The 27,282-nt window shown below is 31.9% G+C and overlaps 1 protein-coding gene across 1 annotated transcript in view; it reads right to left on the minus strand.

Moving 5' to 3' along the window:
• Positions 1–19,190, minus strand: part of LOC148301512 (ras-related and estrogen-regulated growth inhibitor-like protein) — a gene marked incomplete at its 3' end in the record, with an annotated part of 189,714 nt that extends 170,524 nt beyond the window's left edge. The window contains exons 1-2 of the mRNA XM_088273125.1: positions 18,582–19,190; positions 14,015–14,282 (exon numbers count right to left, since the gene is read on the minus strand). Coding sequence (XP_088129251.1) covers positions 14,015–14,075 — 61 coding nt within the window. The remainder of the gene's footprint in view (positions 1–14,014; positions 14,283–18,581) is intronic.
• Between the last annotated feature and the right edge of the window lie 8,092 nt (positions 19,191–27,282).

Consider the following 27,282-nt stretch of genomic DNA (forward strand, 5'->3'; position numbering starts at 1 on the left):
AATAATTGAAGTTAATGGTTTATTTATACGTTTTAATATGATCTTATTTAACATTTACTACTTCAAATATGCTGATGTAATGAACGTTATAAATATAAGATCAATACCACCTCGATCAATAAGTTATCACTCTTATTTTTAAGTTAGTTTAACATTTCCTTTTTAAATCTTAGTTAATTATTGTCACATTATGTTAAACAACTCGAAAAGAGAAAGGGTTTTTACATAAATTTAAACAAGGTTTTAAAAAAGTTAAGAACTTCATTGAACTGATAATCGTAAATACCCAGACTTCTATATTCTTCTACATCTACTTTAGGGGATATTCGCTAATACAGAATTCATTATACAGGGGACCACCGGAGAGATCACATGTCTGTTCACACCCGATTTTTTTAAAAGAATGTTGAATGTTTTTTTTGTGTTTTAAGAATATATTATTTAGAAAAAAAAATTCTTATCTCCTACCTAACCTTTCAATAACTCTTTTCTTTTCAAAACCATAATTTTTTTTCAAAGAAAAACTTATCTCTTCAATGTGAAAACGTACCTTCCCCTACCGGTGATATGTATTTACAACTTGACTTTAAAAATGAGAATATCAATATAAATTATAATAGATACGGGCTCAGAATTTTTGTGTTCCTCCGTAATACATTTACGTCTTACATAAAAGTATTATAATATAAAGTGTATTGAATCACCAATACACAAACGATTCTGAGAGTATCATTGTTTTAAGAAAAAAAACAATTACGTAAAATGTTATCTGGATTTAGAGAAAATTAAGTTGCGACTTAACGAATGCTGGGCCTCAAGATGTAAAGATGTAAAAATAACTCCTAAGTGGACAAACCCAAATTTACGAACAAGTATTTAGACATACTTAAAATTTTGTGAATTAATATTTATTAATTTCATCAATTGATTCGGCAGTCACTTTGTGGTAAAATCTATCCAGTTTTAATTAATGTTTTACTCAGTAAATACCACTATTTCTTAAAATCTACTGTATTTCGTGTTTCGATGCGTTCCGCATCATTCCGCATCACACATACGGTGTTTGAAAATGATGCGGAATGCATCGAAACACGTGTCACAGTAGATTTTAAGAAATAGTAGCATTTACTAAGTAAAACAATTATTAAAAATGAATATTTATTACTTCAATCTATCTAATATTAGACTATCTAAAGAAATGCCTACAGTAACAATTATGGAATAAAAAAGGCATTGGAAAACCTTTAAAAAATGGTCCGATGACATAGCCGCTTTGGGGGGTTAAAAATGGCTGCAAACAGCAATAGACTGGAAAAAATGGAAGGATACGGAAAAGGCCTTTATCCAGCAGTGCAGGACAGAAGGCTAAATATGAAGAAAAAGCAACCATTTATCTTATGTAGGTCCTTTTAACGACAATTTACGATTTGACATGCATCCATGTTACTCCTGCGGTAGTTTCCTAGGAGCAGTTTCAATGTGTATCGAACATGAATTGATTAAAGCTTCAATATCAGCGAATCCCATCTCACGTAAGTGAACGGGTTTCCCTTAATTAAGTTCTCGGATATCGCGGGGATAAGGATATGTGTAGCCTTACTGGTGAGCCGACATGCTTGTGTCGTGTGTGTCTAGAACGTAAATATCAAATTAATAGGGAAATAAGGTAATGAGCTGCATCTTAACTGTTATAGTCCATGCTCTATTCATGATAAGGTAATATAAGCTAAATTTAATTCAGAGCGAGATCTTAAGCTTGCAAATTTAGAACGCAACCGGCTGCGTGAGAAGCCAGACATGCTGTCTGCGCACAATGTTTGTTTAAGAATATTGATTGGAATGTGATTTTTTCACTCCCTAAGTGGAGCATATGGAGTACACACACACACACACACACACACAAATCATTTTATCTATCGATTTTAAAATTTTTCTGTTTTTACAAAAAAAATTGTTTCAACCACGTTTGAAATACAACGAATATAGTATAAAACGGTAGGTATCATTTTATTTATTTATTTAGGGACCTTTATTTTACTCTCGTGAAACGAAGGTGTAAAACGTGTAATTTACAAATTATTATAAAACTTTTTAAGGGTGTAGTTTTTCGTTTATGAATTGTAAATAAATACGTCAATTTTGTTTTCATCTTCCAATTTGATTATGTAACACGCATAATGTCTGCCGTCGATACTCCCCTGAGGATGTTCTGGAGAATGCGCGAATCGTGGAGCAAAATTCGCGCCGCTTACGGAATTGGCGTCTAAAGCCTCATGCACACGATCATTTTCTATTAAATACGGGACTGCGCTGATTTAAAATGGTTTATTATAATTATGTTTTCCCTAAGTAATATATTCAATAGGCATCAGGTTCGCGCCGCCCAGGTTGACCATTGCTGACAATTCGTCGGCAGTTCTTGTTAGAATTTCGGGACGTAAGTATATTAAAAAAAATAATTAAACAATATTTTTTCTTCAAAATGAAAAAACAACATTTTCTGCCCTGTAGCGGGTAAATATTAAGTTAAAAATATGCCTCTTTTACTGTGATATAGTACACTTTCTGGGCATTCCGAAAACATGTACAACTGAAAATTGTCGATTTTTTATTTATGACGTTCTTGAAAGGAGTGAGCGATACGTATTCACTTACCACCCATGATTGAGGATCGAGAAAGATTTTATTTAGCAGAGACCTTTTGTTTGGATGTATGAATGATTACAAGCCCGTTATACTCAGATTTCCATGTTCTTTTTCTAGAAGTATTAGTAAAATATTATTTTGTTGCGTCTGGTGTGATGTGGCCACGGAGATAAAAAATAAACTCGAGCAAGCAAGCGCGTGGAATGCATCGTAGTATGCACTTCCCATTACTCGGTGATGTCATCTCGAGCTTTCGGCTCTGTACTAAGAAATGCATCAGCTAAAAATAATATCGTGCCAAGCGTTTAACCTTTAGGGGCTGTAGATAAATATACAATCATTCTAAAGGATTATTTATAGAATGTTTAAAATAAATTATAGAATGTTTAAAATAAAGATTTGTATTAAGTTTCATATCAAGTTGAGACTATAGTTTTATTTATTTATTTAATTAATATAGTTACATTTTTAAGTATAACATAAAAAAACTATTTTATATCATATCTATTTTATATCATTTTTATATCTTTTATTATATAACATTAAACCACGAGTGTAAGTCCCTTTCCAAGCACAAGAGCAAAGACTCTTTTATGGAGAGGCACAGCGAATCGAAATATAAAAGTTCTCCATATGTATAAATGATTCAAATGTATTATGTTGTAAATAAAAATGTAAATATGTTAAATGAATAAAAAAAATAGTAAATAATAATACAATTTCTAAACATTTATAGGTACATATGGCAAACTTATAGTTTTAGATTCACTGTGCCTCTCCAAAAAAGAGACTGAGCTCTTGAGCTTGGAGAGGGACTTACACTGAAGGTTTAATGTTTTGTAAAATTAATGGTATAATAGTATTTTTTATTTTTTTCAAGATTTATATGTTATAACTATATTAATTAATAAATTGTATTATTATCTATTCAGACATCTGTATCTGGTATCATGTTATAAAATGATATTTATCAAATACCGGATTATTCACCCTACAGATGATATACCAATATTAAATGTGTATCAACTTTACAGCATTTTAGTTGTGTCCAAATCCTTGTTCACAAATCAAGGTTTCTGTACTTTACTTTTTTCAAACTTTTTGACATCTCAACATAGATGAGAAGAATATGGAAGTCTGGGCTTTTACAGGGCTTACAACCTTCATAGGCTTGGTTAACCTTTGCCTTCCTGTGCTAAAATAAAAACGCGCGTCCCAGTGGTGGGTAGTCACTACACAATAAAAAAATTAAATCGAAAAAAATACGGACATTCATAGCTAATCCCCTAAATGAATTATAAATGAAGTGAAAAATTATAATAATTTGGATTAATTTGCTGAAAAATTAAAAAAACCTTCTGACAATGCTCACGGAACAAGCAAAGGTCCGCTATTGTCGAAAGCCCAAAAGCTACTGCCGCTAGCCAGAGAACATTGAGCTTTGAGCTCCTCGCGCTTGCACAGTGGAAGTATGCAAGAGTGAGATGCGAATACAGTGTCGTGGTTCCCGCATACTCTTCACGCGCTGTTTATACGCGAATTTGTTTCCGATATCCACAAAATACCTCCAATGTACCCGATAAATTCTGATTATTATTGATATTATTTTGTTAAATGAATGCGTATATATGTTATGGAAGAATGCTTAAAATCTTAGCCTTGTATTTATTATATTTATAGAGATATTATGGTTATTAGAAGCTATGTGTACAGGGTACACAACACCGGGAAGGGAGGGTTATGTGGGTATTATAATTTTACACACGTGTAATATTCACACCAAAAATGATGTCTTTTAATATTATTACGTACAGCTTTTTTGCTCTTTATTGCGCGTGACATTCGTCAATTAGGGTATTAAGTTTTACGTAAGAACTTATTAACGTACGTGGAGATAAGGAAAATGTCGCAAGACGGATTTTTTTATTGCACTTGTATTTCTCAGTAGCGATGACACATCCACATCAAGGTTGCTATGGCTCAATCTACTGAAATGACAAAGAGAGAAAGGAAAAAGCACGCAAAAGAAAGGCGTGTTGAGATGGTTCGGGCACGTGGAACGATTGAGTAAAGACGGAACAGTAAAAACAATTTATGAGATGAATCTGGTTGGAATTAGGAGCAGAGAAAGACTTAGGAAAACTTCGCAAGATCAAGAATTTCAAATACTTGTGGCGTGATGGTTAGTTAGTTAGTTTTAGAGAATGCACACATTTTTGGATTGTTTAATTTAACAATGCCAGTCGATATATTTTTTTTTCAAGATGTCAAAAAGCACGCTGTCCGCCATGAGCAATGTTTAGTATTGCGTGTGTTACTGAAACGTTTGATAGGTGGCGCTGCCATTGCGGTAAAAAAACTTTGAGACACGTTTTTTCATAGCACAAATACAACAAAACACGCGCGAATTTCAATGCAACGTTGTGTCAAAATTTTTGAATAGTTTAGAAGGTTTAAGATTTTGAAACAATCGCCATTTTTATTTTTATAGATTGAATCTCAATGACCGATCCTGACATACGGCACGAAAACAAGAGCCGACACCGCGAGAGCAAAAAGCCTTCTTAGGACATCGGAAATGAAGACACTACGACCCATTGCAGGCCTAACACTTCGCGACAGAGTAAGTAACTCAGATATAAGAAAAATCTGCGATGTTGAAGATGTTGTGCGATGGGGAAGAGAAAGAAGACGTTTCTGGAGAGATCATGTGAGAAGAGCGAGTTCGGATCGAGTGGTGAGGGTGGCAGCGGACAGCAGCATAGGCAGGATCGGACCCCCAGGAAGACCACCTAAACGATGGAAGGATAGCTGGTCTTCCACCTCCCAGGAGCGACCCGAGAATGACAGGACCCAGTCCTAAAAGAAGAAAAAGAAGAAGAAGAAGAATCTCAATGATTTAACAACATAATTTTATAAGATAAATCAAAGATGTACTTATCAACGTCTCGTCTGAAGAATGTTTGAAAAAATCTATACAAAAACCTTTGAAATTTATATTTCATATCTCGAATAATCTTCTTTATTTCTGCTTGTCACTCCCGATATAACGAGCCGGTTATCTTACCAAGTACATATCAAGAAATTGCAGAAGTTTGATGCGTAATATTTTTTTAACGGTTAACAATCTTTCTTTAATCTATCTTTCGCGTGCAGTCGGATTACAATAATAACGACCAAGAGCGAATGACTTGTTTATTCCATATAACTTTGTAGCGTGAAGTGTGAAGCAAGGCGTGCAAATCGTTTTGGAATTCGAACATACGTCACCGCAAGGACGAAGCAGCTGTCAAAAGCTAAAGATGGCGGAGAGCAGGAAGACGTAAGCTCTTGGCGCCTGTTGAACTTTTTAACCCGTCGCGCGTCTGCGGCGGCGCGCACGATACGGATAAATCAAGGATTGGCTGGAAGGCCGAATTTACAGTCAACACCGATCCTCTATAAGTGCTGATTTATTGCGCTTTCTTGCGTCGTACTCCGCAAAACTTCTCACCATTTAATTGATACTAGTTTTAGTGTGGGGCGTTTTTTGCGCGGCGCATCCTAAAATGGCGACAACAGAGCTCCTAGCGTATCTGTGTTTTACTTTTAATTTGTCGTAAAAATAGCGATTTCAGACTCGAAACAAGTGATTTCAAAATCACACAGGGATGGGATCCATCGTCAACAATATGGACTATCATTTTTCACCGATTTTCAAAAAAACGTTTTACAAAATACAGTATTATAAGGTGGGATAATCAATAGCCCTTAACTTATTTTTCCTTAAATACAGGTAACATTTAGCGTAATGGTTTTTTGTTGTTGCTTAAAACACCGTTTTTATATTCAACAAATAAATTTTCCTTTGAAATAAATACTTAAATGGTTTTGAAAAGAAAAGAGATAAAAAATATTTTTTAAATATATATTCTAAAAATTCAAAGTGTCATCTTTATAAATCCCTTATCAGAGTAAGGTAATTACAGAATTATATAATGACTGTCAAGACTAACAATAAAACAACGAAAAATCAGAGTAATTTTAAAAACAGATTTATTTTTAGAATAATGTATAAAATGATTAAGGAAACACTTGTTTTTAAACAATTTGAGTTTATTAATGACTACTAGTTTCGGAAGCTAATCGTCAGGTGTAAATAATAACTGCAGAATAATAACCTTATATAATAATGTATTATTATGTTTAGTGGATGCGTTGCAATTGCAACTTATAATTTTATTACTATAAAAAGATTATATAGGAATCGAAAGGGTTGAAATAATAGGGCGCCATAGCTGTCGCTTTTGATCCAACATAATTATTTTACGGTTTTTACTTTATGTGCGTATCATCACGCAGAGTATGTTGATGTTTATCGGGAAATACCAATAATTTGTAATCGTCTCTGCAAGTTATTATAGCAGTACACGTTTTAAAATTGTATTTAAAAATAACCTTGACAAATATGTGATACGTCACAAAAAATCTTATAGCTAGTAGTGCATTCGAAATGTGGCTACATCGTAGAATGCTACGTATTCCATGGGCCGATATGGTCAGTTTCGTGAATGTGCTCTAAAGAGGAAGAGCAAGGAGACAGTTGCTGACTGATGTCAACGTTCGGTTCGGCAAGGTGTCCAACTGGGTCAGATTAAATTCTACCCATTTTTGGTGAGATGAAAGGATGTGTCTAGTGAAGTTCTAGTGATTCAAGAACAAGGTTTCTAAAATTGGTTCATATATATAGAACTTCCAAGAATTTTAGTAGTGTGGTTGTCAATAATGGGTAGAATTGGTAAATGTTACACGTGTGTAAAGTGATTACTTAAACCAGCCTATGACGGTCGTCAGCCCCGTAAATGCCCACACTTACATATTGTTCTTTGTTCTTCGTTGCATATAATATAAGGTAGCCAAATACTACGTCGTAAGCCCTGGGATGCTCAGACTTCCATTTTTCTTCGTTAAAAAAATATATTTGTTTTATACCAAGTAAAGATTTTTTTATTTGTATTATAATACCTATAATGTTAATAAAAAAGTCCATAAAATATATGGATAGAGGGAAAAGATCGTTTAATAATTAATTGAATGAGTGCAATTACCTAACCACGGCAAACCAAAGCAATTCGGTTTTCATATAACCACAACACTAACATTTCGCTTGAAGATCGTGAATGTCCAGAAATAAGTTATAACGCAATCTTCGTTTGTTTTCAAATGGCTGTTGTGTTTAGTTCCTGCGGGAAAATTACACTCAAGTGGTTTCTCTATAAAACATTAGCTGTTCAAAATAAATTGCTAAATTTGATTGATGAATTTTTTCCGTTTACCAAATACTAATTGTTAATTTGGACGTGAAACTTCATAGGAGGTGATTCAACAATGACCTAACCATACTATGATATAGGTCATAAGCCCTGTACATACCCAGACTTCCATATTCTTCTACGTCTATGTTGAGTTGTCAAAATGTAAATATAACTCCTAAGCGGAAAAGCCCACATTTGTGAACAAGAATTTGGATACACTTAAAATTATGTGAGTAAATTTCATAATTGAAAAAATTTAACCATCATTTTTAAGAGTTGTTTTTTGTAGTCATAACTTACAAAAAACTAACTTACAGCATTTTGAGTGTGTCTAAATACTTGTTCACAAATCTGGATTATCTCCAACTACAGGAGTTATCTTTTTAAGCTAAAATAATAAAATGAAAATGTAACTTTATTTTTAAATCCCTATATGGTGATTTAAAAAAAAAGTTACATTTTAATTATAAAATGGAAAATCACAAAGTTAGTGTTTCAAATATAAATTATGAAAAGAATGTTTTCTGGCGTTTCTCACGCGTGTGATTATAATCCAGGATTTGGACCTCGCATACAAATGAAAAAGTTTCTGCTCAATAAAAAGCTTCTTTTACATTTCACCAATAGATGTCTCTGTAAAATTCTAGTGTTTCAATACAATGTTTCGAAATTGGATCACATACACAAAGAACTTCCAAGAATTTGAGTAGTGTGGTTGTTAATCACATGTAGAACTGGTGAATGTTACACGTGTGTAAAGTGATCACCTATGACCGTCGTAAGCCCCGTAATTTTCCCAGACCTCCATATTATTCTTCATCTATGTTGAGATGTTAAAAAAATGATATAAAAAACTAACTTCATGTTTGCTTTGTTGAATTTATAATTATTTTTAAAACAATGGATGTCAAACAAAACAACTTTTCTGTTGTTGGATAAAAATCTAGCATTTAAAGGGTTGGCTTCTGAACGAATAGTAATAGACAATTGATGCAAAGCGACATTGTCAGTAGCGATGACTTTGTGATAAGAAATACTCAAATTAAATAATTTGAAATTTCATTTCATTTGCGTCGTTATTTTGTATGTGTAATGGGTACCTACCTTCATTTTATAAACATAATAATAACCTGAAATACTTGTTAATAAAGTACCCACATATTCCGAATTGTGTCCGTCCCTTTTAAGATTTATATCGGAAATAAACAGCAAATGTCAAGGCTGTTTAAGGGAAATCGCCGAGACGCATTATCCGTTTGGATCCGATAAGTTGGAACAATTTAATTATACGCAGGTAGATTCCTATATATTGTAAAATATTGCGATTTGGCTTATTTATAAACAAGACGGATATTACCCGTATGATCTAGACGTTCTACTCCCAAAATTTTAAATCGTTGGGAAGCAATGGATGACGAAAAAAAACGTACATACAAAATGCCCACAGGGAAATTCGTATGGCGAAAATAACGTAGGTGTATGTATTGAAGAATACATAAATAATAAAAATATATTGTATTTTAATACAATATATGTACACACAAGAAAAGGAAAAAAGTCGAAATTAAAGTAAATACAAAATTTTAACAACATAAACTCTTGATCGTTTACCGAATCCTTTATTTTACCTTTCCTCCATATTTTTGTTTGCCCTCTTAACTCCGCCGGTAATAATCAATTAAAAATGGAGAGATTAAAAAAATATTAAAAATTCATGTAATTTTTAAAGCATTTTCTTTCCCTTCAAGTTAAAATTTACAATAATTTTATAATTTCATGTAATTCTTGAAGGAAAAATTCTAGGCAAAATCAAGATTTTCACTTATTATTTTTTTTCATTGTTTTTTTTTCATTGTTTTTTTTTCATTGAATTGGCATTTTATTTTATAAAATATATGATTATTAATATAGATTAAACATTAATGTGACAACTATTTTGACTTGTGAGGGCATTTTCAAACTGTAAAAATACACTCGTGAATACATAAAAAAATTGTAACGCACAAATATGTAAGAAAAACGGACAAGATAAAATATGAGTAAGGATACAACGGAATACTGGGAACAGAGTGAATGGTGCACTAAAATCAGTTTTAGCAAATAAAAATCTATCAGCGGAAGCTAAACTGGCAGTACACAATGGAGTTCTGGTTCCAACCCTTATGTATGGAAGCGAAGCATGGAGTTGGCAAAAGAAGGATGAAAGCAGACTGAATGCAGTCGAAATGCGATCGCTCAGACGAATGTGTGGCAAAACGATGTTTGATAGATGTTCGAATGATGAAATAAGGAAAGAATGTAAGGCTGAGATAAGCATTATCGATAAAATTAAGAAAGGTGTGTTGAGATGGTTTGGACATGTGGAGCGTATGAGTGAAGAAAGAACGGTTAAACAAATTTATGAGGCGAATGTAGTTGGAAAAAGAAGCAGAGGACGACCGAGGAAAACTTGGCACAATCAGGTTTGTCAAATACTTGAAAGCGGCCGGGTCAGGAGTCGTAATAATCGTCGGGTATGTATGAGGAGATGCATGAATGTAGAAGAGGCAAAGAATGTTTACAAAGACCGAGTGGTTTGGCGTTCGATTCTCTCTGCCTACCCCTGCGGGGAAGCGGCGTGATGGTTAGTTAGTTAGTTAGTTATACAACGGAATACAGGGCCCCAATCTGTGACGATACCACGGACAACAAAACTTAATAATGACGTACACTCGTACGTCGTGGACATCATTAATTAATAATGGACACATAACATGAAATAATAATGCATGTAACCTGCTTTCCTTTCTTGACCATGTGTGAATTAGACCAAGATAATGAAATCGTCACCTTATTGAACCTAAGTCAATGAATTTAAACTAAATCACGTCAATGTTTTTATGAAGAATGAAAGAATACAATCGTTTATTCCGAATTGTCATTAACTTTGTGGAATTTCATGAAGATTTACACTTATATAAGATTACTTATGAGTTTATCAATACAAACTCGACTAGTTTCCAGATTTAAGAACAATCCTCATCAATAGGTAAAAATACTAACTGTTGATGAGAACTTCTTTACTTCTCAAAACTTGTCGTGTTTACATTAATAATCTTAATAATAAATTAACACAATTGTTTTACTTTATTTTCAAATAATTATAAATAAATAAAATGAAGACTAATCATTTCTTCAGTTATCTTTCAGTGGCAAAACGAGTATTATTAGAATTTTGGAAGATCTGAATGAAGAAAGTCGTTTGTAGCAATTTTTTTCCATATTAATAAATACGCTATTTTTTCTTGTGCCTACCCTGATAAATAAATGATTAATAAAAACTCTGTGCACGCCACTGCGCGCTTTCATAATACATCATGTAAAATAATTCAATAAAATATATCAATGAAGGCATTGTTCTTTGATTGGGTCATGTCCATAAAAATAATACTGAAACACTCGCCCAAATCAATTCGATAATACTCAAGTGTATACTTAAATTGATTTTTACAATGATTTTAAATTGAAACCGCTGAATTATTGCAATTATTTGAATGCGAACAATTATTTTATTCATTTTTAATAAATCACAATACATAATTATATACATGGGCGATCGAATTGGAAAACACTAATTTGGTTTTTGGATTCGATCATATTCATGCCAATCAGTGGCTATATTTGGTTGCGTATAGCTTATTTTTTGCTTTTTGTGTTATATTTGACAATTTGACATTATAAACTTGAGCTAGAAAGAAATATAAACCTAGGAAAAGTGACGAATAATAGGTACTATATGAATCGAGTAACAGAAAAAGTAACAGTTACCTATTAGTCACACTTCTGCTACATAATAGAATGTACCTACATCGTGTTCCAGGCGGCTAGCTTCCATAATCGTAGAAACAATAATAATGATCAAATTTTTATTGCTATTTGAATTGTTTTCATGTATCTTTCGTGTAGACATGGGTACCTATATTTCTGAAGAAGGGTGGAGTGCGGGGACAAAGAATGTAACGCCCATAGACTTTACTTATTATTTAAGTAAAAAAAAAATTAAAAAGTTCACAACGTGTTTTTTTAGCTTACTAACGTAACACTAACCTGTACATTTTCGCAATCTCCTCATGAAACACAGTGTATATTACTCAATACATTAATTAATATATATATACTGAAATAGATAGCTAGCTTGCAAGTACGCACAGAACAAACAATGCTAATAAAATATCAAAATACAAAAGAAACATACTTATATTTAAGAAGAATTATCGTATCAGAAATAATTGATGATATTTATTTACTATTTTAATTTTAAATAATTTTTATTTTCTTAAAGACTGAACATTTTCAAATAATTAAAATTAAATAAGTTGAATGACTGGCGTAAGCATTATATGCTAATACCGTAACAGCAAGTTAAAAAAAATATCCACCATTTTCAAAGCGAATCTTTGCGACTGCGAGCAGTTTAATTTTTCGATTTTTAGTAAAAATCAAAATAAATACCAAGTTGTGGGTTTATGCGATATCACATGACAATTTTGTATGATTTCAATAGTTCAGATTACAATTCATACCCAGATGTGTTATATTCAAGATACATAAAAAAACGATAATTGAACAGGAAATCGGAAACATCAAAAGTAATTTTACATTTAGCAAGAAGTCCCTTAAGATTAGCCATCATTATCCTAATTATTCCTCTCTCTTTGTTATGAAATTACGCATTTATATTTCCCTCGGGAGAGGAAGCCCAAATGACACGTGTACCTGCTGTGATTTCGCTAAGCGTACAAAAAATCGGAGTTCCTACCTTTGTATTCCTACCGCCATCGAGCCTATAATTGCCAGTTGGACCGTTTCATAATTTCGCACCAGTTTTTGCTCAGTCATGTGGGTAACAGGCATAGAGATATAATAAACTCTTAGGTTACAAAAGTTTAAGTGATGTTATTGTAAAATGATATCTCCCAAGTCGATTTTTTGCTACTGTCAGATCTGAATTTTCGATACTTACACGAGCGTTTGGAGAAAGACATTTGATATTTGACTAAACACATTTAACTTGAACAGGTATGTCATATTATAAATATGAATGCCATCGTAAATGTTTTACTGAATAAATTCTAAGTGAATATTATAATAAAAATAATTTATTAATATCATTCGAAGCAGGGCCTTTTTCCACCATTAAAAATAAACACTTATTTTTTAATGTAAGGGCGCTTGTGCACTACATGGAATTTTACTGTCCGGCTGTCCGGTTTTTTCAAATAAAAGCGACTACGACCGTTTAGCGTGATCGAATTTACGTTCACCGTGATCGCCCACCGATGGAGCGCAACGATCCGGAGAAAGACGGAGAAGTGCACAAGCTAATCATTCGTTTTTTTTCGTGCTAACCGGACTCCCGGACAGTAAAATTCGCCCTTAGAGCGCTTGTGCACTACACGGATTTTTACCGTCCGGCACTTCAGTTAGCATGCTAAAACGGATAATTGGCTTAGATTGGCTTGTGCTTCTGAATTTTTTTCTTTGGATCGGTGCGCTCGATTTGTGCGCGTAAATTCGATCACGCTAAACTGTAGTAGTCGTTTTTATTTTTCAAAACCGGACTGCCGGATGGTGAAATTCCGTGTAGTGCACAAGCGCTCTAACGCGGTGGAACGGCGTTCCGGCACCTTTTTTCACAAATATATATTTTTTTAATTTTCAAAATCAATAAGACGAAACAAATTTTGCGCTTACGTAATTACAATCAACATTTATATTTTGCTTCAAAATGATAGGAAAAGTTGCTTTAAATTTTATTTTCTTGATATTTGAAGATAATTCATTTTAGTAAAAAGACATTTAGAGAAAGACCAAAAACTTCACTGATTGTACAGAATTATAACATAACTTGAAGGCATGGGCTAGGTCGTGCTGTATATAATAGAAAGACCTACAACCTCAGGACGAGGAGAGCTGACCCCAACAGTCTACAAAGACAATAAGTTGGGATGGAGCTAGGAAGAAGATTCAACAAATTTTTCACAAGTAGATATTTATAACAATAGACACAAATTACATTTTCTTTTTTCACTCACCTGATTTTCCAACTTTGCGTCCTCCCAAGACTACAACCTTGATTCGGCTTAGGTTCGTCATCTTGCTCCCACTCGAACAAACTACACTCGAAATAGTTTTATTTCACTTTCTCTCGTTTAATAGGTGAAGTTTTGTGACACAAAAAAATCACACTTTAACAAATACTACTGAACTGTAAGCACTTAGAAATGATTTAAAAATATATATATATTGTTACAAAGTTCTTACGTATGACTGTATTTATTTTTTCGTGATATTCACATGATTCTGAAACAAAAACAACTATTATAATAAACTTTTTAAACTTAATAAACATTTAAAAAAAATACACTTGCCTAATAGAGATATGTTAAATTATTAAGGCCCTTTGTACGTTAAATAGTAATTTAGCTTTCTTTAAACTAAGGTAACATTTTACGTGTTTGATTTTTTTTTCTTAAAATATCGTTTTTGTATTGAATAAACAAGTTTTTCTTCGAAATAAATATATGTTTCTAGAAAAATTGTTGAGAGTTTAGGATTAATTTTTTTTTTTTAAAATGTAGCAATGTTTATTTTAAAAAACAAAAACAAAAAACAATACGAGAATATATATTAATAAAAAGGGCGTGAAATGACGTACGGCTTCTAGCGTTGCCGAACGCAAAATGAGATCTGTTATTGCGAGTATCCCCTTAATCGGCGAATGTTTTCATTATCATAAGATTTAAACAGTTAAAGTTATAATAAACTTTTTAAACTTAATAAACATTTAAAAAAAATACACTTGCCTAATAGAGATATGTTAAATTATTAAGGCCCTTTGTACGTTAAATAGTAATTTAGCTTTCTTTAAACTAAGGTAACATTTTACGTGTTTGATTTTTTTTTCTTAAAATATCGTTTTTGTATTGAATAAACAAGTTTTTCTTCGAAATAAATATATGTTTCTAGAAAAATTGTTGAGAGTTTAGGATTAATTTTTTTTTTTAAAAATGTAGCAATGTTTATTTTAAAAAACAAAAACAAAAAACAATACGAGAATATATATTAATAAAAAGGGCGTGAAATGACGTACGGCTTCTAGCGTTGCCGAACGCAAAATGAGATCTGTTATTGCGAGTATCCCCTTAATCGGCGAATGTTTTCATTATCATAAGATTTAAACAGTTAAATAATCATTTTAAAAATCGTTTTGAGAAAGTGATTTAAAATTCGTTATAATCTTTGCCTTTTATAGCACCGTCAATCAAAAAATGTAATTGTTTCACACCGTCATTGATAATGATTATTATTTAATCCTTAATACATTTTCATTAAAACTCGCGTTGCATATTCTTGATGGCTGTAACTGAGAACATTTAAATTGTCAATTAATTTTGAAACATCAACACGTAATATGGATGGAAAAAATCAAGTATCAAAGAGAAGATATATTCAACGCCATTAAAGATTTCTTTTCATAATTAAAATGTATCTTTGTTTTAAAATCAATATAAATATTTTATTAAAACTTAATTATAATGTCTACTGGTTTCGAAGCTAACGGTTTCTTGATCGAGACTGATTAGTATAAATTAAGTTATTATAAAATATTTGAAGTGATTTGAAAACAAAGTTACATTTTAATTATTAAATGGAAAATCACAATGTTAGTGCTTCAAATATAAATTATAAAAGATTTCTTTGTTCGAGGAAGAAAATTTAAATTAATTTATTTAAACATAAAATCAGTGGGAGATTATTATACAAGCTTAATATGCTTACGTTTTTAAATCTTGGGGGCAGTGAAATAAACTATATGTATAAATATAAACGTATATGTATAAATTTAAAAAAATTCAATCAAGAACATATTATCAACAATATCATATATTTTCATGAGGATCTCTGCAAAATAAAAAAGCTTACGCAACTCACATATGAAATAACGTATCAATTATGTGATGCATAAAAGGGTTCCAAAAATTTGAGTAGATGGTTGTGGAGACCCACCAAGCCACCACATGTGTCCGTCCACCTATGATGATCGGTAGTGCGCAGCTAAATTTTATTTAATCCTAGGTAACATTTAATGTGATTGCATTCTTTGCTTAAAACACCATTTCCGTATTTAAAAAAAAAGTTTTTCTTGGAAGTAAATATGTACATAAGTAAGTATATGGTTTTGATAATAATAGAGTTATTGAAAGATTAAGAGTTAAAAAATGATTAAATATATTTTTTCAATCCATTTTTCCAATACATGTGAGTTGAGTAAGCTTTTTTTATTTAGCAGAGATCCTAATGAAAATATTTAAAAATACACCCTTAAATCGATCTGAAGAATACGGGCCAGCAAGCCAGTATGTGTCCGGTAACTAGACACTAGAGATTGTTATGTAAAGTGGGTATCCGATTGAAATTCAATGCACAGTTCTGTCCCTTGTGGCTAATAACAATATGACCGCGATATGTCACCTTACACCCGAGTAACAATGCGTTAGGCAACCGACTAGGTCAAACGATTATAAAAATCACTACGTTTACCGTTTCGTCTATAGTTTATGGCCATACCAACTCTAATCGCGACAAGCAACTAATTATTTACTCTGCCACTGGACAAATTCTCCAAACAGTATTATTGGTGTATGCATTACAAATCCCTCACTCCTTTCAACTAAGTCATATATCAAAAAATCGAATCCTGGATTATAATCACACACATGAGAAACGCCAGAAAGTATCATTTTAATTTTTTATTATTTAGCTTATAAATTGACCAGTTTATTTATTTAAAACATTTTGAGTGTGTCCAAATACTTATTCATAAATCTGGATTATCTCCAATTATAGAAACTTTTTTTATATTATTTTTTTACATCTCATCAAAGATGAAGAAGAATATGGAAGTCTGGGCCTTTATGGGGCTGACGACCTTCGATGACGACAGGATTCGGACCTCACATACTAATATAAGAGTTTCTGCTTAGTAAAAAGCTTTTCTTCATCTTACCAATAGATGTCTCTAGTGAAGTTCTAGTGATTCAAGAACAATGTTTTTAAATTGGTTCATATATATAGATCTTTTAAGAATTTGAGTAGTGTGGTTGTCAATAATGGGTAGAATTGGTGAAGGTTACACGTGTGTAAAGTGATCACTTAAACCAGCCTATGACGGTCGTCAGCCCCGTAAATGCCCAGACTTCCATATTCTTCTTCATCTTTGATGAGATGTCAAAAATAATATGAAAATATTATTGTTTCAATTTTATTACCAATGAAAAAACATTTTTTGGACAACAATTTTTCTATAAAAACATGTGACAATATAAAAAACTAAACATGTTTTTGTAAAACGAAATGTCTCGCATTTTCAGTATGTCGTGGCAAACCTAAGAAAATAAAAATATATTTTCAGCAGTAAGCAACAAATGTGATATTTCCTGAAAAAGCAAATCCATAAATAATGTGCAGAAATTGTGGAGATCATTATTATTGCCTATGTAAATATGTAATGTTGTCAATGTAAATATCCCGAATGTTAAACATACCGAGAAAATTGCGTTTACATCGTTATTATTAAGAACGAGGTACAGAGCCACAATTTGCTAGAAAATTCAATAAAATTTTCTACCACTACATCATACTACCATCATGCCGTTTAGCCGTAGGGGTAGGCAAAAAGGATGGAACGCCACACTCTTCTGTCCTGACATACACTCCTCAATCACATCCATACATCTAGTCATACATGCCCTCCGTTTACGCAGACTTTTGACACCACCAGATTTTAGGATCTGGTTGATCTGATCATGCTAAGTCATTTTTAGCCGTCCTCGTTTTGTTCCCCTTCTCACATTTGCCTCATATACTGTTTTAGTCATTTTCTTGTTATCCATTCACTCCACATGTCCATACCACCTTAGAGAACTCTTCTCAATCTTTTCAAGTACCTATCCCTAGTTCATCCCAACTAATTTATGTTACATTAAATATATATATTTATTATAACCCTTATCCGCACCTAATGGTGCATAGGGCACTGCATCAAATTGACGCAGTGTTATCTTGATCATTACTTACACGAAGGCAAGGTGATCACTCTTGCGCTTCAGGAACCAGTCCAGGGTAATATTAAATTAATATTACAGTGTTAAATCAGTAATATTTATTTTCACCCCCCCCCCCCTGGGAATCGAACCCAGGACCTCTAGCACGGTAGCTAAACACGCTGACCATTACACCACGGAGGCGGACTAAATATTATATGGAGTGAGAAAAAAGAGAATAATATTGTACAAATTGAAAAGGAATATGGAGACATGTCGGCTGTCCAAATTTAAAACACAGTAAGGGACATTTTTTTTGTAGTACGTTTTTTTTGCATTTATGGACTAAGTAGACTTTACTTAGTCCAAAAATGCAAAAAAAACGTACTACAAAAAAAATGTCCCTTACTGTGTTTTAAATTTGGACAGCCGATGTGTTGCGAAATATTGTGTAATATTATAATGATAAATTATAAACCCAATATTAAAAAAATCGATGGGATATTAAACCCTTGTCGATGTTTAAATAATTGAAGAAAAAAACTTTCTTTCTTACTTTAGAAATTGCGATTATTTGTAACTTGATTTGTCTCCGTTAATATTCACACTCAGCTTCGTCGAACACGTGTCAGCGTCACTCTTGTAATTCGATAAGAATAAATATGTCGTAGTCAATTTATACGCGCTTTTTCACTTTCGTTTCAGACCTTACTAAAGAACATTTTCTTACGACACCCCGGATAAATTACGCAAAATAATTTACTTTTTACCGCTAACCATTCATTAAATACAATTCCATTAGTGACATTTCCAATTCCCGATTTGAATTCTTACCGGTACGAAAAAATGTCCGTAGCACTTATCAAAAATTCGCGAAAGCACCTCGTAAATATTTATCTCGCACAACTTTATTGATCATTGTAAAGTTCGCGAAATTCGAAAGTAAACATGGCAAAGCGTTAAAAATGTTTTAAAATGCAAAATATATCACTTCTTTTGACTTGGGCGCTTCGAGGTTAAACGTATTTTCCCGCGCGAATGAGGAATTTTCGTGAATTATTTCGCGGTATCGAAATTATACGAAGAAATTGATAACGCAGTGATATTTCAGACACAAACGCTACGTTCGACACCCGGCGACGAACTGAATGTAGTGCAGCCAGAATCTTTCTTTTACCGGCATATACAGCGGGTCCGCTCGCTTACACAGTATTATGTAGCAGTATGCAAGGTAAATGCAGGTTTTATCAAAAAGGCTGTATTAATTAACTCACATCAATTTTCCTAATCATATTGATAATTTATTACTTTTTATAAAATATCTTTTAAGCTGTACGTTTACTATTCCTACCGGAACAGACAATGAGGTATTATTCAGGAAGTTCGCTGCACTTTTGAATGTCGTATGATTTGAGATGTTTACATTTTTTGATAAGGTATTTAATTTGCGAGTACCTTCAAAGCATAAGACTCACAATAACGAATACTATTGTTTAATGCAATAATCTGAAAGTACGAATATTTGATAATATTCGTATTTTCTTATATTCGTAGGAATGTAATAAGTCAAAGAAATTTAAAAAAATGTAAGAAATAAAACAAATATAAGTAAGAAGTAAAATAAAATAATAATAAAACCCTTATCCGCACCCCAATGGTGCATAGGGCACTGCTTCATATAAACGCAGTGTTATCTTGATCGTTTACACATGAAGAAGGGGATCAGCCCTCCGCTTCAGGTACCAGTCCAGGGTAGTATTGAATAAATATTAAAGTGAAAAAATCACTTATATTTATTTGACCCCCCTCTGGGAATCGAACCCGGGACCTCGAGAACGGTAGCCGAGCGTGCTTCCATTACACTACGGAGGCGGACAAAGAAGTATAAGGTAAGAAAAATGAAAAATAAGATAATTGAAAAAAAAAAGCATTGCATATATATGTATAAGGATTTTTTGCTATATTTACAATGATGGTTTTATGTTTCGTTTTATGTTATGTTTCATTTTATTGTAAATATTATATATAAATCAGCGCCCGATGTACGGCAAACCGCATTACATTTGATCATAATGTAGAATAAAAATAGTGATGTGAGTGTAATGATGGTATTAAAAAAAATAATAAAAATTACGTTGATAGCGGTATATTTTTTATGATATTAAATGCATCTTCGCATGTAGTTCAAACTATCCAATAACAATCCGTTTCATATTCCCATATTAGTAAATCTGAAATTTTAAAATTAAATCATGTTTTTTATGTTTACAGTAAGGTTATTGAAACCATAAAAGTGCGTTTTGAACATTCAATAAATTTGCAAAGTTATTCCCAATTCATAAAATGACATCATCATAATTTGCTTGGAGAGCAATCTGTTCTAAGACAAAATAAAGAAAACCTTTGATATATCGCTCACTCCTTTCAAGAACGTCATAAATCAAAAATTGACAATTTTCAGTTGTGCATGTTTTCGGAATGTCCATAAAATTTACTATATCCCAGCAAAAGAAGCATAATTTTAACTTAATATTTCCCGCTACAGGGCAAATAGTGTTGTTTTGCATTTTGAAGAAAAGGTATTGTGTGATTATTTTTTTTTTAAAATACTAAATATTTTTCAAATGGAGAAAAAACATTCAGGTTTTACCTAAAAAGATCTGTTGCACAGTAAAAAGTTCAATAAGTGGGTTGATATTTATTTTTAATACATTTTATTATATTTTTAAACTTAAAAAACGTTCTCCTGAAAAATCAAGTTTTTTGATTTATGACGTTCTTGAAAGGAGTGAGCGATATCTGAAAAATGGAATTATCTATTTCAAACAAAAATGCATTATTTCATTCAAGTTGAATTCTATACATGTATGTTTAATTGTCATAAAAAAATGCATTAAAAAAAAAAGTTTTCCTTCGAAACAAATATATGGTTTTGAAAATAAAAGAATTGTTTTTTAATTGAGTTTAAAAAAATCAGTAAATGTGTACAATGTATATTCTGAAAGAAAAAAAAAATCATTGTATATTCTAAAAAAAACTGCGCGAACAACATGCGTGGTTTCTCATGCAGCCGATCGCGTACTGGATTGTATATTTGAGAGTATACCCTTAAAGAGTACAGTAATGGCGAGAAATAAAATACAAAGTTAGTTATGCGTGTTAATGGTAAGTGAATAGTGTCACTTGGTTCTGCTAGCGGTAGAAGGCAGCAGTACGTAAAACCTTTATGAAGCGGCTGATTCGCTGACAGGCGATCAACTTTGCTACCGTTAAATAGTCTTTTGCTTTTCAAAATGTCGGAAATTATTCGCTTCAAGCTTCAAGAACTCAAACTCCCTTTTTGGGAAAAAAATACAGTATTAATGAACTATTATGTGTTTTAACATCGAATGGTTTCATGAAACAGATTTAGCTTTTATCCTTTTAAATATTTTTTATTACAATAAGGTACATACTAACATAGCTACATCTGTTTTATTAGGCTTACTAGTTCTTTAAAAGACATTACCAAAAATATTTACATACACACTTTATAAATATATTTTTTTAATTACTCTAATTACTTTAAAAAAATAATTCATCAAAAAAAATGTTCCGTTCAATTAATCTCTCTTTAAGACCAAAGGTGCAGCAACGGCTGAACATTTACAAATTCTGAATCAAAATCTGAAATAACAATGGCTGAATCTTTAGCAAATTCCTAACCACCTCCCACTGAAGAATACATTTAAAGTTAAATGTTACATATTTAATTTTAAAAAGCCAAAAAAAATCGTTAATTATTGCTTCAACGGCTTGCATTTTTAAAAATTATATAAAATATAATAATTGCAAACAACTTCTTATTTATTTACTATTTAATTTACTTCATCAGTTGTGTACCATTTAATAAACTTTATTAAAATAATAATAATTGTTCGTTAATGAAACCAAGAGTATAATAACTATCGTCTAATCTAAGAAATTAATATAAAAAAAGGAAACTTAGTGTACTCCTCGTCCAATAAAGACAGTTAGAAAAAAACTTTTCCAACCCTCAAAACAATCATAGCAAAAATGGAAGCAATCACCGAAAAAAAAGTATTAAGTCCATCGGGTTGCAAGCGCTTCGGATATTCGCCATGGTGATATTATTATGCTTGGCGCCATTTGCGTATCGAGTTCACTTCAACCCTTTAACTACCGATTAATTTTATGTTTTTAATGAAATATTATTTTAAATATTTATTTGATTTATTCGACCATAAAATTTATTTGTGTACAAAAATCTATGCTTAATGGAAGAAAGGTTGAAAATTGATCGTGGATTTCTGGGAATTAACTACGAAAACATAACCTGAACCATTCGAGTTGATTCATTTATTTATGGAGTTCTCTAGAGAATTTGTTTTTCTCTACGATTCGAAAAACCGAATAAAGGTGTCTTCGTTTTTTTTCATGTAAAATATGTATATTAAAAATTCTACGTATTTTCAAAAACATGTTTTTTAATATTTTTTCCAATAAAATACGTGGATTGAAAAGAAAATGTAAAAATAAATACATAATTACTCGAGAACAACAGTAATATTTACCGGAATATTTTTGTTATTTTTGAGAGCTTATCCTTACACCTACTCGATCGCAGTATGAGTGTTTTTATATCGTTCGAAGTTCTCTCTAGGACGAGAACGTGTTAATAATTTCCTTCATAGATTGCACGATTTAAAAAGTATGGGGGTTTAAGAATGATGCAACAGTGAATAATGCAATGTCGACTGAATCATTATTTAGTGCATTCATTATTATTAAAGATTGACTGTAACCAAAGATTTATTTTGTCTCGTGAACAGTGCTGTAATAAGACAATAAAACTTTTACCAAAAATATTCAAAGAAAACTATACAAATATTTAGAAAAAATAACAACGACAGACACTATGACACATAAGTATATTTTACGTTCTGAACTTTAAAATTATAAAAAAAAACACTATCAAAATTTTCTCCTTTTATTAATAAGTAACAAATGTTAAATTTAATGATATCATGTCCTTAAGAATAAGAATATTTCCATGAACTTAAAAAGAAAAGTGTTTGAAACATATATCTTCCCTGTGCTTACGTATGGTCTAGGAATTGTCACTTTTACCGCGAGGATCATACGTAAATTAAGATACATATACACAGCGACTATGGAGAGGCAAATGCTAGGCATAAGTCTGAGAGATGTGTATCAGAAATAAGGAAATCAGAGATCGGACAAAATCATTGATGTGGTCGATCGTATTACCAGACTAAAATAGCAATGAGCAGGTCATGTTGCGAGACAGGGAATGGAAAGATAGGCATCCAGAGTTCTGGAATGGAAAGATGGGCCGATGACACTGTCCCCTTCACTCAAAAAAAACTCAAACAAGAGAAATCTGGAATAAATTAGAAGAGGCCAGCAATGGAGAGACGGCTGACGATAAATAAGAAGAAATGTAAAAAGTATAAAACATTTTATCACAATGAACAATATTTTTATAACATTGACTTTGATCTTTTTTGGCTCAGACACATCAAAGAGATGACACCAAGCTTTCCGCGACACGTCAGGAACGTCGCAGATTTGTCGTTGCGACGTCGCAGCGCTGGAAATGGGTAGGAGCTTTTAGATCACGTTTTTATTAAACTTTATGGATTTTAAGTCAATTTTTATGACGAAAAGACCTTTAATTATATTATCTAAATGAAATAATAATAATAATTTTTGATAATTTATATTTCGACTTTTTCGTAAAATACTTACTCATATTAGTTTATTTATTGATTTGACATTAACTTTGTAGAATGACATGTTGATTATTAAAAAATAAGAACTTGTATTGAACCACTATTTAAGTTTAATTTTATTTTACACAAATAGTTTCGAAAACTACAGATGTTTTTCTTGTCAGGTGATTACAAAAACTTATTTTTAGTTTGGTTTTTGCAAACGTCTGTCGATGATAACATCTACAGTTTTCGAAACTGGTCGTGTAAAATTAAATAAAACTCAATAAGTGGTCTAATTGAAGTGTTTATATTAATAAACTCATATTCAAACATTTTCTTGTGTTTTCTTAAATGTTTTTAAAATACGTTTTTAAAATAAAGTTATAACCTTGTTCCCACTCTGTCGTTGAAATTATTAATACTACATATCGCTCACTCCTTTCAAGAACGTCATAAATCAAAAATCGTCAATTTTTAGTTGTGCATGTTTTCGGAATGCCCAGAAAATGTACTATATCCGAGCAAAAGCGGCATATTTTTAATATAATATTTACCCGCTACAGGGCAGAAAGTATTGTTTTTGCATTTTGAAGAAAGCGTATTGTTAAATTATTTTTTTTAATAAACTTAATATTTTTCAAATCGAGAAAAAAACATCAGGTTTTACCTAAAAAGATCTGTTGCACAGTAAAAAGTTTAATAAGTGGCTTGATATTTATTTTTAATACATTGTATTATATTTTTAAACTTTAAAAACGTTTTCCTGAAAAATCATGTTTTTTGGTTTATGACGTTCTTGAAAGGAGTGAGCGATATTTCAATCGATGTGGTCACCGTATATGATCTTGAACACCGACATTCAATCTCGATTCTTCCAATTTTACATTTATTTTATTTATTTTCTTTAAAATTTATTACCCAGAGGCAATTTTTTTTTTAATGTCATTTAACTGGGATATTGAAGATAAAAGCTGCAATCAACAACCTCAGCAGGACTTTAAGGACAATTTAGCACTAATCGATAGTCAATTATTTAAGACATACTTTGTTGTTTATGGTGAACGGATTTTCTTCGTTTTATGGTATTTGATTAAAAATCCTAAGACGAACATTCAAAACGAGTTGTTCTTGTATTATATTTCCTTCAATGTTTCGATTTGGGGTTTGGTTTAGTGATATACTTATATACATATTCATATTTTTAGTATAATCATCGTTAAATATCGATTAATCTAAATATTAATTTAGGTTTTTATTGTTATAAAAATGTTTTTTAACGCTAGCTGCGTTATATACCTACCTACGTTATACACCAGTATATTAATAATAACAAAAACTGTTTTTTATATTTAAACAATAGAATTAATTTCTACCTTCAAATCTAAAAATATTAATTAAAAAAATACACTTAATGCATTAATTTTAGCACTAACGTATTAAATAAATTTATATTATCCACTGACACTTTGTGATGGAATTGCATTTTTAATATATTATTAGATTAAAACCAATATTTTTAGCTTTTCCACTTTATTTTTATTTGACCAGCGACCGGGTTTCGTCGTTACCGACATCATCAGACATTTTATAGACAGACTAACGTATTTTATTCAAATTTTAAAAAAATCTAGTTTTAATTATGTAAAAATGAAATGGAAAAAACAATTCTAGTGAAAAATATATACCTTTCAACTCCTCATCTGATCTTAGGCCCACGTATTTCATACTTTCATCGATTTTACAGTTACATATACAATATTGTAATTATTTGACCATTCACACGTTTTTATCCATGTTCAAGCACTATCGCGATAGTGCTATCGGCCCTTTAATTTCACAAAACTGTATGAGGCACAAAATTAGAACTGTGTTAATAGCCTGTTTTGGTTTGGTCGGAAGATAAATCGCCATTGAACATTTATTCTGTACAAGAAATTTAATAAACTCAACATAAATAAATAAATAAAACAGTTCAATAGACTGATAAGATTTAACTATCGATATTGTGAAAATAATCCCTTATTATGTTAATCCAATGCATTAATTAACCTTGTGCAAATACCAACCACCTCCCTTTAAAGGATGGTTTAGGTGATCACTATATCCACGTGTAACATTCATCATTCTATCCATGATTGACAACCACGCTTTTCAAATTTCGGGAGATTTTATTTATCCTTCAATTGACAACATCTTTCACATGCTAGCTAGACCTCGGCACTAAATACCCATACTTCCACAATTTAAAGGAGTAAGTTCCTTTTCAAATGTTGTAGAACTTAGTTGCCTGGTTGGTGCCTTCAGGCAAACCGATGCAAGTACTAAGAACTACGTAATGTACGCAGCAGTTCCACAAAGTCAGTAATTGAAGAGTATTACATGATTATTTATCACGAGTTAGGGATCTTCCTAGACCATTCGCATTGTTCCATCTCGTGCGCATGCTGACCGTGACACGAGCGAGAGTAGCTGCGGGATATGCAAGGATGTTCCCATACCTTACTTATATACTCCTGGCTATCCCGGCAAATGCACGAGCCATGCATCCTTGAATATTATCCTTATTTATGGTTTCGTATTCCGGTCGCTTCGCCAAATACCATAAGTATTCCAAATAATGTAATATACGTTATTATTAACGATTATCACTCACATTGTAGTAAAGTGTCGGGTTGTGGTCCTGTGGTTAGTATCGCGGACTCTTAAGTCAGAGTTTTTCGGTTCGAACCCACTCTACCACAATTTGATACCTATTTCTAACAATGAGCCGCTTAGGCTCACAGAAATAGTATGAAATTGAAATATTTGTGTAAATAATAAAAACACAAATATTTCTCTTTAAAAAAAAAACACTCACACACACATACACATGTCTAGTCTAAAACTTTTAATTACTCAATAAGAATTATTTTATTAATTTTCTCTTATACAGGGTTCTCAAAATTTTGTCGCCTGAACCCTTTTTTTGATATTGGTTTGATGACAAATTGAGGAGATCCTCACCAAAATGTTACATTCCCATTATAAATGATTTTAAGTAATCAGGAATTCTCGTTTGTAAAATTGTTACAAATTTGGTGCGACGTTTGTGGTATGGTGGTCACGTTTTGTCGCAACTTTAATTAAGATTTCGATAGAGTGCAGTAAGCAGAACAGATTTGCTACTAAAGGATTTTTTGTTCAATATTTGAAATGTAACTTTTTGGTGAGGACCTCCACAATTGTAATACACAGTTTATGTTTGGATACAGTAAAAATCGCGGCTATATCCATTACCCATTACCCAAGGACTCTGAATAATGAATAAATCATTTAGTGGAAGACGCACAGACAATGAAGAACATCGATGGCGGATTGCATATTTGCCCAAGGCTTTTGCATAATACTATGGTGGCGCTGTGCCTCCGCAGCTCTCCATAGTTAATATTAACTTCACGATTCATTTTCAGGTTTATTTTAAACCCACTTCAATACCTACCTCATAAAACTTTCAGTACCTACCTACTTAAAACACTTTCA

Source organism: Brachycentrus maculatus, unplaced genomic scaffold (genome assembly GCF_059751285.1).
Source record: "Brachycentrus maculatus isolate JH-2025_06_01 unplaced genomic scaffold, ASM5975128v1 h1tg000553l, whole genome shotgun sequence".
In the NCBI taxonomy this organism is placed as follows: Eukaryota; Metazoa; Arthropoda; class Insecta; order Trichoptera; family Brachycentridae; genus Brachycentrus; species Brachycentrus maculatus.